Below are 14,580 nucleotides of genomic sequence, written 5' to 3' on the forward strand. Positions count from 1 at the left end.
TTTGTGGCAAACTTGGCTTTAGAGGAAGTTTCTCACTGTTTTGGTGTGAGAAACAGAAGGTTGAGGGAGGGAAGAAGGTTATTTGCCATCACAGCTGGGTTTGAAGATCTGGAAATGAGGATGAATGATGGTGAGTCTGGAAATGGACTGGTGAGTGCGGGACATTGCTGGGTCCTTTATTGGGTGTCTGAGGAGTCTTGAGTGTGCAGGATCTTCCACATCATTGTAGGCAACAAAGAAGGTTCCTTGTATAGAAATCTGGGTTTATTTATGTCTTTAGAGAGAAAGGGTGAATCTTGTGGGGGATAAAGACCCTTTTTTTCCAGTCATTTTGGTTTCAGTTCATTGTTAGTGTTTTTCTGGTAGTCCCTTAAAGCCCCTATCATTTGTGTTTCCCTTCTATCTCCATTAAACCCCCACATTTGAGAGGTTTTATTCTAGCCATTGCAGTCACACACTAAAGGAGAGGCTGTCTGCTTTGGGTGCTTGTGTCGCTATAGGATTGAGTCTGTGTTTAGCTCTTGCTGCTTTCATTGGGGCCTCAAGCAAGAAGCATGTTTGAGGTGTGCTCTGCAGACCTCAGAAAGTTAGGCACCGAGGAAAGCAGGAGCTGTGCTGGGTTTCGTTTCCCAGCTTTTCCCACTCAGATCTACCCAAGCTGAAAACACATGGAAGGTCAAAGACTGATGGCAGAAAAAGGGGAAGCAATTTTGGCCTTTACACAGTTTTCTGCTTTCATCTGCTCCTAAAAGTTAGTTTCTCTTTTCTTTACTAGAGCTGTTTATTAGTGGAGATGGGTCAGAAACCTCCCAGAAATAAGCCTACAAAGCAAATGAAAACTTTCCTTTTAACCACTTGGCTGAATTGCACCTTTTCTGCTCTGCTTCTGGCAAGAAAACCACTGGGAAAACCTGACTGTGACCAGTGAACCATGATGGAAAAACTGAGGCTTTGCTACTTGATTTCCAGGTATTAGCTGGTGTCTCTCTATAGGCAACAAACATCTTATTGACTTGGAGAACTGGGTTTGGGGTGAGCATAAATGTATCTGCCGGTACGTTTGCAAATGCTCTTGGGATGATTCAAGGAGAATAGTGAGGAGTTTGACCAAAAGTTTGTCTAAATCTACAAGTCATTTTCCATTTAGTTCCTTGAGTCCTTCATATGGAGTGAGCTCTTCTCTGTGATGGCTGATATAGCACAGGCATAATTCATAGTTATCCAGTTCAGTACTCTGTGGGATTTCTGGGAAGATTAAGGTTAGATATAAGGAAGGGATTCTTTACCGTGAGGGTGCTGAGGCGCTGGCACAGGGTGCCCAGAGAAGCTGTGGCTGCCCCATCCCTGGCAGTGTTCAAGGCCAGGTTGGATACAGGGGCTTGGAGCAAGCTGCTGTAGTGGAAGGTGTCCCTGCCAGTGGCAGGGGTTGGAACTGGAGGAGCTTTAAGGTCCCTTCCAACCCAAACCAGTCTGGGATTTTATGATTCCAGGAGAAAGTCATTGATTTTAACGCATGTTCCTCAGAAGAATGAGGTGCATTCAGGACTTGGCTGGGATCACCTTCACTGCCAGGAGGAAAAACATTTGTCTGCAATTATGAGGAAAACATCCCATCAGTCTCTCTCCGAGCATCATATTGAGACATGCAGGTGTGGGATTTAATGTGCTGCAGTAGAAAAGAAAGTACCTGGGGGAAAAAGCATCCTGTGGACTGCAGGCTCTGAAGCACTAGAGGCGTTCAAGGCCAGGCTGGATGTGGTTCTGGGCAGCCTGATCTAGTTGAAGATGCCCGTGCTCATTGCAGGAGGTTGAACTAGATGAGCTTTGAAGGGCCCTTCCAAGCCAAACCAGTCTGAGATTCTATGGGAAGTGTTTGGTCAGGGAATTCTGTCCCCTTATACAGTTGTTTTTATTCCCAAATTCTGTAGACGTTGAAGAGATATTTGGTGAGCATTTCTGTCAGTAGACACATATCCCTTAAAACCTTATGGTATTTGTTAGGCAGTGTTTCTAATCTTCTGATCAATGAGGCATCTGAGCACTTTACGTTTGTGCATGTGTTAAAACATGTACAGATTACCAAGCTTACTGTGTTTTTACAGCAGATCAAGGGCCATGAGCTCTGTACAAACCATATGTTGTAGATGAGGAGGATGAGCAGGATATGGCAGGTCGCAGAAAGGAGCAGTTGAATTGATCAGGCCCCTTTGTAGGAAGACATCTGCTCCTCTTTAGTTACGCAGATACTCACTGAGTCACCCCATTTGATGTGAGTTTTCCGACGTCTTCATAAATTCAGTGTTTTCGTGCTTTTTATCCCTGTGTTTCAATTGAAGTTTGAATTGTTCCAAGGCTGTAATGTTGTTTGTAACGTGCCATGGGCACCATGAGTGCTTTCCAGTTTTGACATGTGTGCATCTTGCTTACACCTTCCCCCCATGATGCGCATTGATGTTCACTAAAGAAGCTGCTATCTGGAGGAAAATCATTGTTTGCCATTGATTTTATGGGACTGTATCTTCTGAAATACCTCACTTGGTCGGAGAAATTGTCATTTTAAAACCTGTTTCTTTTGGCTCGGTAGAAAACTCTTCCCAATCTGTGGGTAATCCATCAGTACTTACGAGTATGTATGAGTGTAGCTACCAGCAGCAGTTCCCAATATGCATTGAAAGGATCTGATTTGAACTGTTCTAAGCTGGTGATACCCAACCTTCCATCAGCATTGTTTTCTCCCAGCCCTAATTGGTAGACTTCAGTGTCAGTGTGATGAGAATAGACTGAAATGGCGATGATACAAATGTGAATCAGCCCCTTAGTATGACTCAAGAAGATGCTGTACCAAAAGAAGGCAGTTAAATGCTGATGCTGGGGGTGTATAACTGCTTTGACTCACGTAGCTTTGAGGCTCAGTTTGCTTGTAGATGTTTTCCTCCCCTTTTGGTTTGCTGTAATATTCCACGAAAGAGAAAAAAAGAGATTTATTCATTGAATCAAACTGAAGCAAAATTCAAAATGAAGAGCTGAGCCTTGAGTCCTTCCCTGTAGGTAAATAAAAGTGGTTCTGATGGATAAAGAAAGGGATGGGATATACATTAAGACCTGCCTATAAAACATATGCTGGTATCAGCTTCCTTCTTCCTAATTTTGGGAACTTACCCAGGAGCTGCCTTTGCTGCCTGCTGAGAAAGAGGAATAATCTTTGTGGTTGTAGAGGTTCAGATGTGGCTCCTCAGGCATCATGTCTGAAATGGAGACTCTACATAGAAGTCAAAATAGTCATGATAAAGTCTTTGGGGATATGCAGGTTTGGGAAGGGAGTCCTGCTTTTCAAAAGCACTCAAAAAACCAGAAGGGAATAGAAGGAAGAGTCATGGAATCAACCAGGTTGGAAAAGCCCTTTAAGCTCATCCAGCCCAACCCTTCCCAGCACCACCAAGGCCACCACTAACCCATGGCACTGAGGTGTGTGAACACTTGCAGGGACGGTGACTGCAGCCCTGCCCTGGGCAGCCTGTTCCAATGCCTGAGCACCCTCTGGGGCAGGAATTGTTCCTCAGCTCCATCTAAACCTGCCCTGGTGCAGCTTGAGGCCGTTTCCTCTTGTCCCATCCCTTGTTCCTTGGGAGCAGAGCCCAGCCCCTCCTGGCTCCATCCTCCTCTCAGGCAGTTGGAGGGAGCCATCAGGTCCCCCCTGAGCCTTCTCTTCTCCAGACTGAACCCCCCAGGTCCCTCAGCCCTTCCCCATCACACTTGTGCTCCAGGCCCTGCACCAGCTCCATTGCCCTTCTCTGGCCCCACTCCAGCACCTCAATGTCTCTCTTGTAGTGTGGGGTCCAGAACTGAACACAGGATCAGAGGTGCAGCCTCACCTGAACTGCAGGCGTGTATGTTCTGCTTGGAAGAAATTGCAGTCTCAGGTCTAATGAGAAAATAGCTGTTTGGGTTTTGGGTTTTTTTGTTACACTTCTTACTGATTTAGCAATAACAGTTTGATTTGTAGCCTGGAGAACCAAGATCTTCCATCTATGTGTTTCCATCCCTGTAGAAGCACTGCGTAACACACCAGAAACCCAAGCTAACACATCGTTGGTGGCATTGTCCACGTGATGCTAAAGATGGTTTAACACTGGTAATTAACCCACGGCCATTTCTTCCTAAATTAAAACAAGTTTTGATGTCCAGAGTTGCCTTTGGCTGTTGTTTGAATGAATTAGGATTTCAATATTGCCTCATATTTACTAACTCGCAGTAGAATGAACTTGGAGTCAGATCCTCATTTAGTTGAAATAAATGTACTTCCATGGTATTAAACAAATTTAAAGCAGAGGAGGATTTGGCCTGGAGGCTGTATGTTGGATCAGGTTCTGAGCTGCATTATAATGAGTAAGAACTGTGTAATATGGTTGAGTTCAAGACATCCAGGCTGGCTTTGTACCTCATGCCTAACACGTAGCAGAATGGAAACAACTTAATATGCCAACAAATTGGAAGCTCACAGGAGAAGAGAGAGTTGATACAACTCTCAAACGTATGTTCCCTCATTTACAGTGGGTGGATGCAGCTCGTTCCTTTATATGTGTGGTGTTTGGGCCTTGTGAAGGAAACAGTTCAGTGTAGAAAATAGATCAAGGGCTGCTTTCAAAGTCAGCGCTTCCACCAAAACCTTTCAATCTCCTGGTTCATTTTCTGCACCCCGTGACCCTCTTGAATGTCATCTGCTCCTTTCTGATGGCAAAGCCTTTCTCTCTTTGCCTCTTCGCCTTGTGGAGCTCCTCTCTTCTCAGCTCTGCTTTCCTCCTTTGTGAGCCTGCCTTCTTCCTCCTCCTCCAGCCGCCTCTTTCGGGCTGACACCTTTTGTTAGTGCTCTCAGACAGATTAGAGGCTTAAGATTCGGGGGGGAGCTGGTACAAATTCTTCTGGGTCAACAGGTTTGTTCCTGATGATTGTGCTCTTTGATGGCTCCGTGTGAGTGACAACATCAATAGCAACTTTGTGGTGAAGCTCAAATTTGAATCTGAATGGGTTTAGTTTGAGGGTAACAGTGATTTGGAGGAAAGGAGAGGGAGGAATTAGTGTTTGGGTTGTTTCTTCTCCCCAAACTTTGCATCTCTTGGGTTTCCAATTGATGGTCTTTTGGGCAAAACAGGGTAAGGAAATCATTGGAATAGTCATGGTAGATAAACGATAGATATGAAATCTTGTCAGGGGAGCTCTGCTAGCCCCAGCTTGGTTTTGAGATGCTTTCCAACTCTTCCAAGTAACTCTGTCAATCCATCATGGATCCCTCTCCATGGCTGGGAGATGCCACTGGTTTGTTTCACCATGTTATTCTATATACTCACTGCATTTCCCTCTGACGCTCTGCAGTGGTTGTCCATATATCTTTCCTGCAGGTGTTCCTTACACTAAAGGCCAAGAACTTGCCTTTAGATCTTTATCTATCTATCTATCTATCTATCTATCTATCTATCTATCTATCTATCTATCTATCTATCTATTAAACTTCTTGCTGTAAGTTGAAACCAGCTCTGCTCTTCATATGGAATGGAATAAACACGGTAAAATGTGTGCCTAATAATTTACTGTAAAACAAAGACATTACTTCTTAGGTCTTCCCTACCCAAAGCAAGTTAATCTATGCTGTGGCTATCTCGATTTATGTGTCATTACTGAAAACCTGCTTATTAGGAAACCCAAGGAATCAAATCTTGTTTGCTTTATCACTTCATTCCGTTCAGCTTTAAAACATCAGGTTGTTGCAGAAGCTAATTTCTTTTGCTGTATTAATAAATGGTTGTGGACAGTATGGATAAAACCATTCGCACTCTGTTCACACTTTCATGGCTTGGAATTCAATCTGTGAATCAAGCCAGATAATACAATAGCAGCGTCTTCAGGCAACTGCGATTTAATAATAGCCCTCAACAAAGCAGGTTTGCGTTAGGTCTGGGCTGTGGTTAACCTTCACAAGGGGTTTTGCAGAGAGACCAGGCTCTGTTTATCTGCCTGCCTCATTCATTTCATGTTTTGCTGTCTGTGGGCTTAATACTGTCTCGGAGTCTCCTGCAGGAGAGAGATGGGGTTTGAAAAGGGAAGGAAGAAAAGGTGGGCAACAGCAAAACAATCTCCCTGTGTATTTTACTCACAGTCCCAGTGGATTAGCGATAGTAGTTTGCATTAGCAGTGACAGTACAGAGATGATTACTCTTCCCTAGAGACTGGCAGGGGTAGAAATGGTATTCCATTATGTTGCTCCTTATTATTCTCTGTGCTAAGTGGCACAGCGACTGGGGAGCCAAAGGGCAGAGTTGAGCAGCGGTTTTAAGCTAGTAAAGTTTTCCCAAGCAGGAGATGGGATTGTTAAAATGAAGGCTTTTTTTTTCCAAGGTGTCTGAAAGTACCTTTTTATTTGGCACTAAGCTGAAAATGTGCATTGGCTGCGTTGGCTTTGTTCAGTTTGATGGGGAAAAAAAGATGTTTACTTTCCCTACTATTAGCTTCACTGAAACTGCCTATAATAAACTCTGATTGCATTGTGTGAAAGGACATCTTCCTGGGCTGCATCAAAAGCGTGAGCAGCAGGTGGAAGGAGGTGATTCTGCCCCTCTGCTCTGCTCTCGTGAGACCCCACTTGAGTACTGCTATAGGGAGATCTTAGAGCAGCTCCAGTGCCTAAAGAGGCTGCAGGAAAGCTGGAGAGGGGCTTTGGACAAGGGCCTGTAGGGCCAGGCCAAGGGGAATGGCTTTAACCTGCCAGAGGGGAGACTGAGATGAGCTCTTAGGCAGAAGCTCTTCCCTGTGAGGGTGCTGAGGCGCTGGCACAGGGTGCCCAGAGAAGCTGTGGCTGCCCCATCCCTGGCAGTGTTCAAGGGCAGGTTGGACACAGGGGCTTGGAGCAAGCTGCCCTAGTGGAAGGGGTCCCTGCCTGTGGCAGGGGTTGGAGCTGGATGAGCTTTAAGGTCCCTTCCAACATAGGCACCAGTCTGGGATTCTGTCAGTTTTGAGTTAATGCCACCAGGGTTGGCACTCTGGAAGACAGCCTCTATTTACAAACCTTTGTGGAGCTGAGAAGTTTGTATTAAAAGATAAAATGGGAAAAGCTCCTAAATTCCATCGGATGCCTTTCTAAACCTATTACTGAAATCATATTCTGCAGCATGTACGAATATGAAACACATTCTCAGTTTGTGTTAGACAGTGACTGAGGTTAGAATGAGCACTCTATTTTGTTCTCTATTCTAGCGTGCACTTAAAGGGAATTATTACTCTTTTAACTCTTACAGTTTCTTCTTTGCTTGCTGCAGGTAACAGGATATATCGTTGCAGTTAAAATCCTTCTCTTGGATTTTATAATGTACTGTGTGCTAAGCCACATCACAAAGGAATAAACACTTCTGATCTCACTCTTATCTGTGGCCCCGTTTACACGGTAAAAAGTCTGTTAAATGCTCTCATTTTTATTCATGTCCTGGGATGATTCAGCCTATTCCATGTGAATTACTGGATCAGGAGTGCTTTTAAAACCTGTACCAGCCTCTGCTGGTGTCTAGGATAAACAAGGGAGTTGTTTTAATGTCTGTCTACTATGATTGTACCCGTTCCTAGGCTTGAGCTGAGCACTAGTGCAACTGGGTTGTTCTTGGCTTTAATAGCTGTTGGTGAATGCTGTATTGAGAAGGAACTGCAAGGTTTTGGATCTCTCCAATTGATGCTGTTTGATGAAGGACGCATTCAGGTGCGTGTCTGGCTACCAAGTCAGTATCATTAGTGTTAATTCCCTATCTGGAATCCATAAACCCTGTGTAAAACTGGAACTGGGTGAGATTAGCAGCTCCCTCTGAATGCTGGTAATAGCAAGAAGGCTGGTAACTCACTTCTCTCTGAGCCTTGCTAACAGTGCTTACTGCAGGAAGTTCCTTTTGTTTGTTCATTCTTACTATTAAAATAAGAAGTAAAGATTTGGGACTTGCCTGACGTGTAACTTGGTGAGGTTTGCAAATAGAGATGTGTCTTCAAAGACTCATTTAGAGCAGTTATTTCAGAGCACTTCTTTGCTGATGGAGAAAAACCACGTTATTAAGAATAGAGAAGGGAAGACCAGAGCAGCAGTTCTTGTCCTAATGTACTCCAGTTTATGGTTTTCCAGTCTAGAAACACACAAATCCCCAGGTTCTTATAACTGGTTCTCTAAATAAGCAGTGATACTGAACTGCTGCACCCATGGCTTTGCTCCCAGGAAAGCTTGTAGCTAAGGGCTAGGATATGGTATCATCTATATTTAGATGGATTTTCTGATGCATTGGGCTGACTTGAGAGCTTCATTTTAATATCTTAGTGTATTTTTATTCTTAGAAAGGAGACCTTTGCCTTTTTAAGGAAACTTGGAGTATGGCTGCAGCTTCTCCATGTGAAAGGCAGCTGCAGTGGGACATATGGATCCTTCTGCCACGCTTCGGTTGCAGGCTGGTGTCCTTCTGCAGGCAGATTGGGCTAGGAACGGTTCAAGACCTAACACGTAGTAAGGCCAAAGCTGATGTGATCCCCCGGAAGGAGATAATGAATCTCGGTGAATCCTTGTGAAGAGACAAGAGCAATTTATTGTCTTGTCAACTGAAAGGGTTAGAAATATAAGTTCTGTCTTATTTGATTCCTTAATTAGGAAGGTTGTCCGCTCATCTTTAATTCACTATGGGTTTATCCGCAAAGGTTAATGCCTTTCAGCCTCCAGAACAAACCCTCTGCTGCTCCATGGCTAAGAAGCCGTTGCTCTTTGAGGTTTGCATAAAGCCACGATGTATTCCTGAGCTTTCAGGGATCACTGAGCTCTTTTTGCAGACGTGTTTTGTGATGTCTGATTGCCCTGTGACAGAGATATTAAATCCTGTCTGTAGAGCCAGGTTGGATGGGGCTTGGAGGAACACGCTCTCATGGCAAGTGTCCCTGCCCATGGCAAGGGGTTGGAACTGGATGATCCCCAGAGCGCAGCAGAGGGGCAGGATCCCCTTCTTGAGCTGCTGCTCGCGCTCTGGGGGTGCAGCCCAGCACACATTGGGGTTCTGGGCTCAAGCACACACTGAAGCTGCGTCATGGGGAGCTTCTCATTGACCAGCACCCCCAAATCCTTTCCTCAGGGCTCGCTCTCAATCCTTTATCCTCCATTCTATATGGATACTAAGGGGTTGCCCTGACCCACGTGCAGGACTTTCCACTTGGCCTTGTTGAACCTCCTGAGGTTCACATGAGCCCACTTCTTGAGCGTGTCAGAAAGCAGAGCCGTACTCATGTAAGCTGCTGTGACAGGAGTGTAGACGTCAGAGCATGTCCTGTGGCTAAGCACACTGCTTGCTTTCGGTAGCTAATGTGTGCAGCCTTCCCATGGGTGCAGCGTCTTGTTTTCTTTACAAAAGGAGGCCTGAATTGAGCACCGCATCCCGTTACACAGGATGTTATTGGGCACTTGCAAAGATGTGCACAGTTGGAGGAGTCATCACTCTAATTCCATGGGATCAGAAAAGGGGGTGAGAAAAAGGTATTAGCGATGCTGTTGATGAAACAACGGGCGATAGGGTGTACAGCGAGGTATCTGTTGAATAAAAGCAGTCAAAAAATGATCTGTATTATTTCTCACTTGCTCATCCTGTCAGTGATTGAGGCATTTCAGAGCACAACCAGGAAAATAATAGGTTGCTTTCACAATGGTAGAAGTTTAACAAATGCTAAATCATTCACCCGACATCGTTGCTGTCGTCGGGGAGAGCCGTAGCGTGTGCTATTGATGCCTTGCTTCATTCTTGCTTTTCAGATTCAATCTCCTTGCCATGGAGGCCTGAACGTTTCAATTTGCTGCCTGTAGAGCGGGATTGAAATGCTGAGGCTAAAAGGAGAGAGATGATTTGGGGTGAGGCTGAAAGCAGAGGCTTTGTGGAAGGCATCCCACACGCAAACCCTCTGACAAGACCTGCATTCACTAGCACATGTCTCCTAACCGTACCCGACACAAAGCGAGTGGTGGGTATTTGTAAGTGGGATATTCACTGTGGGGATTGATAAGCCCCTTAGCATTGTGTGGATGTCTAAATCCGTGTTAACCCGACGTTCCCTTTTCATTGTAAAGTTTGATTCCACAGCCTCTGCTTGGCAGAACTTCAGTTTTGGGCTTGGTGTGCTTGAAAGAGCTTGGCGTAAGCTCGTCATTCAGTGCCTGTTATTCACGTGGTTATTCCTAAAGCTAGGAACGCCGTGGATGTCCTCTTAATCACTTGCTAGTAATTCTGAGCATTCACAGCATCTCAGCTGGTTATTCTGCAGGCATTGAAATAGGAAAAGCCTGTTTCTAAGGTGGTTTCCATCTGAAGATTGTGTCTGTTCTGCTCTCGTGAGACCCCACCTGTAGTATAGCATACAGTTCTAGTGTCCCTGATGTTGGTGACATCCCCACATTTAAAAGGACATGGGGCTGTTGCTCCATGTCCAGAGGAGGCCACGTGGATGATCAGGGGCTGGAGCACCTCCCATATGGAGACAGGCTGAGAACATTGGGGCTGTTGAGCCTGGAGAAGAGAAGCTGCGTGGAGACCTCAGAGCAGCTTCCAGTGTGTGAAGGGGGCTACAAGGATGCTGAAGAGGGACTCTTCATCAGGGACTGGAGTGATGGGACAAGGGGTGATGGGTTCAAAGTGAAACAGGGGAAGTTGAGGTTGGAGATAAGGCAGAAGCTCTTCCCTGTGAGGGTGCTGAGGTGCTGGCACAGGGGCTTGGAGCAAGCTGCTCTAGTGGAAGGTGTCCCTGCCCATGGCAGGGGTTGGAACTGGAGGAGCTTTAAGGTCCTTTCCAACACAAACCAATCTGTGACTCTAGCTTACCCCATCCTAAATTGGGCTTAAAATAACTAAAGGTGATCAGCTAACAGTGGCCACATAACAGACCCTATTAGCTGCCTAAATCTTGCACTTACCTTTGATTTAGATCCAGTCCAAGATCGTAGAGATGAAAGGCTTGGTGTGTTAAAAGCCTACTCATTATGAAGCTGAGACACAGCCCCTCCTTCAAGGCTTGAGCCCTAATCACCAGCAGTCATCATTTGCAACATTAAATACCTGAGCTAGGCTGTGCTGGCCTCTTCAGGGCTCACATCTGGTTAGAAACTTAGTTAGTTAAGAACAAATGAGTCTTGCTTGCATTTGTCTGCAAATAAAAGCATAATGTTCCCTCTTTGAACAGAAGTTTCTTCTGCCTTGATCACTCCAGAGCCCTGAGAGGAATACACGGAATTGTTAGGACCATTTTCTCTCCTTTTTTGTTTCAGTCCCATTTATTTTGTATTCCTTGGCTCCCTGCGTACAAATCGATATAATAGCTCTTTGGTCCTGATTTAAAGTTTCTAGCTTTGAATGCAGGCGTTAAGTTATCTCCAAGAAGCTGTTCTAGTCTCGGCAGTTTGAAGGCTTGTTGCTAATATTTAATAGATGCAATTTATGCTTTTAATACTTTGCACTTGGTTGCTTTATTCTCTTTCATTTATTTTGCTCTGTGTCTCTGCCTGTGTAGTCTCACACCTCAGTGATGTGATGGTGAGGCTTTCTCCCAGGCTTTTCACTCATCTGGTAGCCTGAGTTGTTTCCCCCATTCTGGATGGGGATATTTGGGCCTTTTCTGTGGTTTTCTCTTCCCAGTAGTCATTGCCAGCAGAGATTTCACAGGGAGGTTTGTGCTTCCTTCTGCAGGAAATAGACATTGGGGTTTTCTTGTCTTCCTTTGCCCTGGACAGCATCCTGGGAAATGGTGTCCAGAACTTGGCACCCGAGGTCCACACTGCAGCCAAGGCTGGGAGCTGTGCTGTCAGGAGGACCTCTGCCATTCCTCTTGTGAACCTATGGATTTTATGCTTATCTTTAAATCACAGTGTTAATAACTCTCATTCTTCTAGCTGAAGAAGGATGATCCCTGTGAAAACCCCATCTCCTACAAAGAAGGTGGCACATCAAAGGTGTGATGGACATAGCTCAGTGGATGTGAACAGACTCCTGCCCCTGGGGCCATCTGTAGGTTTCATAGAATCATAGAATAGTTAGAGTTGGAAAGGACCTTAAGATCATCCAGTTCCAACCCCCCTGCCATGGGCAGGGACACCTCACACTAAACCATATCACCCAAGGCTCTGTCCAACCTGGTCTTGAACACTGCCAGGGATGGAGCATTCACAACCTCCCTGGGCAACCCATTCCAGTGCCTCAGCACCCTAACAGGAAAGAATTTCCTCCTTAGATCCGATCTAAACTTCCCCCGTTTAAGTTTGAACCCGTTACCCCTTGTCCTGTCACTATAGTCCCTAATGAAGAGTCCCTCCCCAGCATCCCTATAGGCCCCCTTCAGACACTGGAAGGCTGCTCTGAGGTCTCCACGCAGCCTTCTCTTCTCCAGGCTCAACAGCCCCAACTTTCTCAGCCTGTCTTCATACAGGAGGTGCTCCAGTCCCCTGATCATCCTCGTGGCCTCCTCTGGACTTGTTCCAACAGTTCCATGTCCTTTTTATGTTGAGGACACCAGAACTGCACACAGTGCTCCAGGTGAGGTCTCACAAGAGCAGAGTAGAGGGGCAGGATCACCTCCTTCGACCTGCTGGTCACGCTCCTTTGGATGCAGCCCAGGATACGGTTGCTTTCTGGGCTGTGAGCGCACACTGAAGCCGGCTCATGTTCATTTTCTCATCCACCAACACCCCCAAGTCCTTCTCCTCAGGGCTGCTCTGAATCTCTTCTCTGCCCAACCTGTAGCTGTGCCTGGGATTGCTCCGACCCAGGTGTAGGACCTTGCACTTGGAATAATCCTCCAAGCCATCAACATTAGGGCCCAACTGTGGCAAATCTGAGCTAAGGTTGCTCCATCCACATCCTGCTCAGCTGACTGGGAGGAGCAGAGACATAGGAGTAGCTCGGAAAGGTGCCTTGACAAAAGCAAGCTGTCATCTGACCAACAGCAACAAAATCTGTGATAACCTTTCGTTTTCTTTGCCATCAAATACAGCGCAGGAGAATAATCTCATCAGTTGAAAGAGGAAAAATATGGACTTCCCTCTGATAAATTATCTGGAGGCTGCTCGCCTCATTTGTTCGAAGTCAATATTTTGCCCACTTGCTGTGGAAGCCTTGCAGAACATGGACATTCAATTCCGAAGCAGTTTCCATTGGCATTTCTTTAATAAACTCTCATAATTTATAGACTGTGTTTTACATCATCTCCTCATGCCTCCAGAGTTTGTTCTAGCCAGCTGTGAAGAAATGAGGTATTGAGTTGTTACTCTTCTTGATTAAGTCAATAAAATCCATTTGTCTCGTTAAGTGAGTAGCTCCACTTTGGCACGTCGCACAGTCCCAGATTCCACATTTTGGGGTGGAAAAACAATATCCAAGACAATGATTAATGATCTGACAGTCAGAACTGCCCAGCCAGGACCTCAGCTCGGCCACGCTTGCCCAGAGCTGTGCCTGTACTGTATTGCTAACACAGCGCAGAGCAGTGAGCACGACAGCTTCAGCTGCAGTTTCGAGGTGATGATGTGTAATTATTATTAGGTGATGATTGCTCTGAACACTGAAGAACATCTTGTTATTTTTAGGTGGCTGATCTTCATCTTTTACTAAAAACAAATGAACAAGTAGCATCACTGTGAAAGGAAGCTGAGAAATGAAGGAATGGTTGTATTTTGGTTCATAGCGACTCTCATAAGCAGCCTCAGTTCTGCTTCTCCATATGAAGTGGTCATATTCCTGTATCACAAAGTCCCTGCCTCTTTTGTTCTGATTTGAAGCATTTGAACTTTGGTGAGAGCTTGGTTTGGAAGTGATGGACATGACTGAGCTCTACTTAGAACACTTGGAGATCCTGCTCTGCAGCTTTACCCAACCATTCCCATGAGCACTGCAGAGATCCAAATGATAAAATCCTACTGTGTGTTCATACCCTGTCTTTTGAAGTCTTCATGTCCATTTGTATTTGATCATAGTAAGTATCATCGTATTATGATACCTGCAGGAGTAGCAATTATTCCAAGCTCAATAGCAGCAACCAGTGAGTCCTTCAGCTGGGTTTGGTATTGGGGCAAGTCCAGAGGAGGCCACAGAGATGGAGCCAGGCTGAGAGAGCTGGGCTGGGTCAGCCTGGAGAAGAGAAGGCTCCTGAAGGGGAGACCTTAGAGCAGCTCCAGTGCCTAAAGGGGCTGCAGGAAAGCTGGAGAGGGGCTTTGGACAAGGGCATGTAGGGCCAGGCCAAGGGGAATGGCTTTAACTGCCAGAGGGGAGACTGAGATGAGCTCTTAGGCAGAAGCTCTTCCCTGTGAGGGTGCTGAGGCGCTGGCACAGGGTGCCCAGAGAAGCTGTGGCTGCCCCATCCCTGGCAGTGTTCAAGGCCAGGTTGGACAGAGCCTTGGGTGACATGGTTTAACATGAAGTGTCCCTGCCCATGGCAGGGGGGGTGGAGCTGGATGATCTTAAGGTCCCTTCCAACCCATTCTTTGATTCTGTGACTGAGATATATTAAAACCAGAACAATCTGCAAGGCGATGATGACTGACAGAGGGAG

The 14,580-nt window shown here is 45.8% G+C and overlaps 1 protein-coding gene across 2 annotated transcripts in view; it reads left to right on the forward strand.

Annotated features, from left to right (window-relative positions):
- Positions 1-14,580, forward strand: part of EXOC4 (exocyst complex component 4) — a 393,664-nt gene that overhangs the window by 211,856 nt on the left and 167,228 nt on the right. The window contains exon 11 of one of the 2 annotated variants that reach the window (XM_057425606.1): positions 13,027-13,218. The exons of the other annotated variant lie outside the window; for it this stretch is intronic. Within the exon in view, the coding sequence (XP_057281589.1) occupies positions 13,027-13,039 (13 nt within the window). The 3' untranslated portion in view covers positions 13,040-13,218. Of the gene's footprint in view, positions 1-13,026; positions 13,219-14,580 lie in introns of those variants that run through there. 2 annotated transcript variants of the gene reach the window in all.

This window comes from Pezoporus wallicus, unplaced genomic scaffold, assembly GCF_028554395.1.
Source record: "Pezoporus wallicus isolate ANWC-B61680 ecotype Strahan unplaced genomic scaffold, APGP_CSIRO_Pwel_v1 contig_4722, whole genome shotgun sequence".
Lineage (NCBI taxonomy): Eukaryota > Metazoa > Chordata > Aves > Psittaciformes > Psittacidae > Pezoporus > Pezoporus wallicus.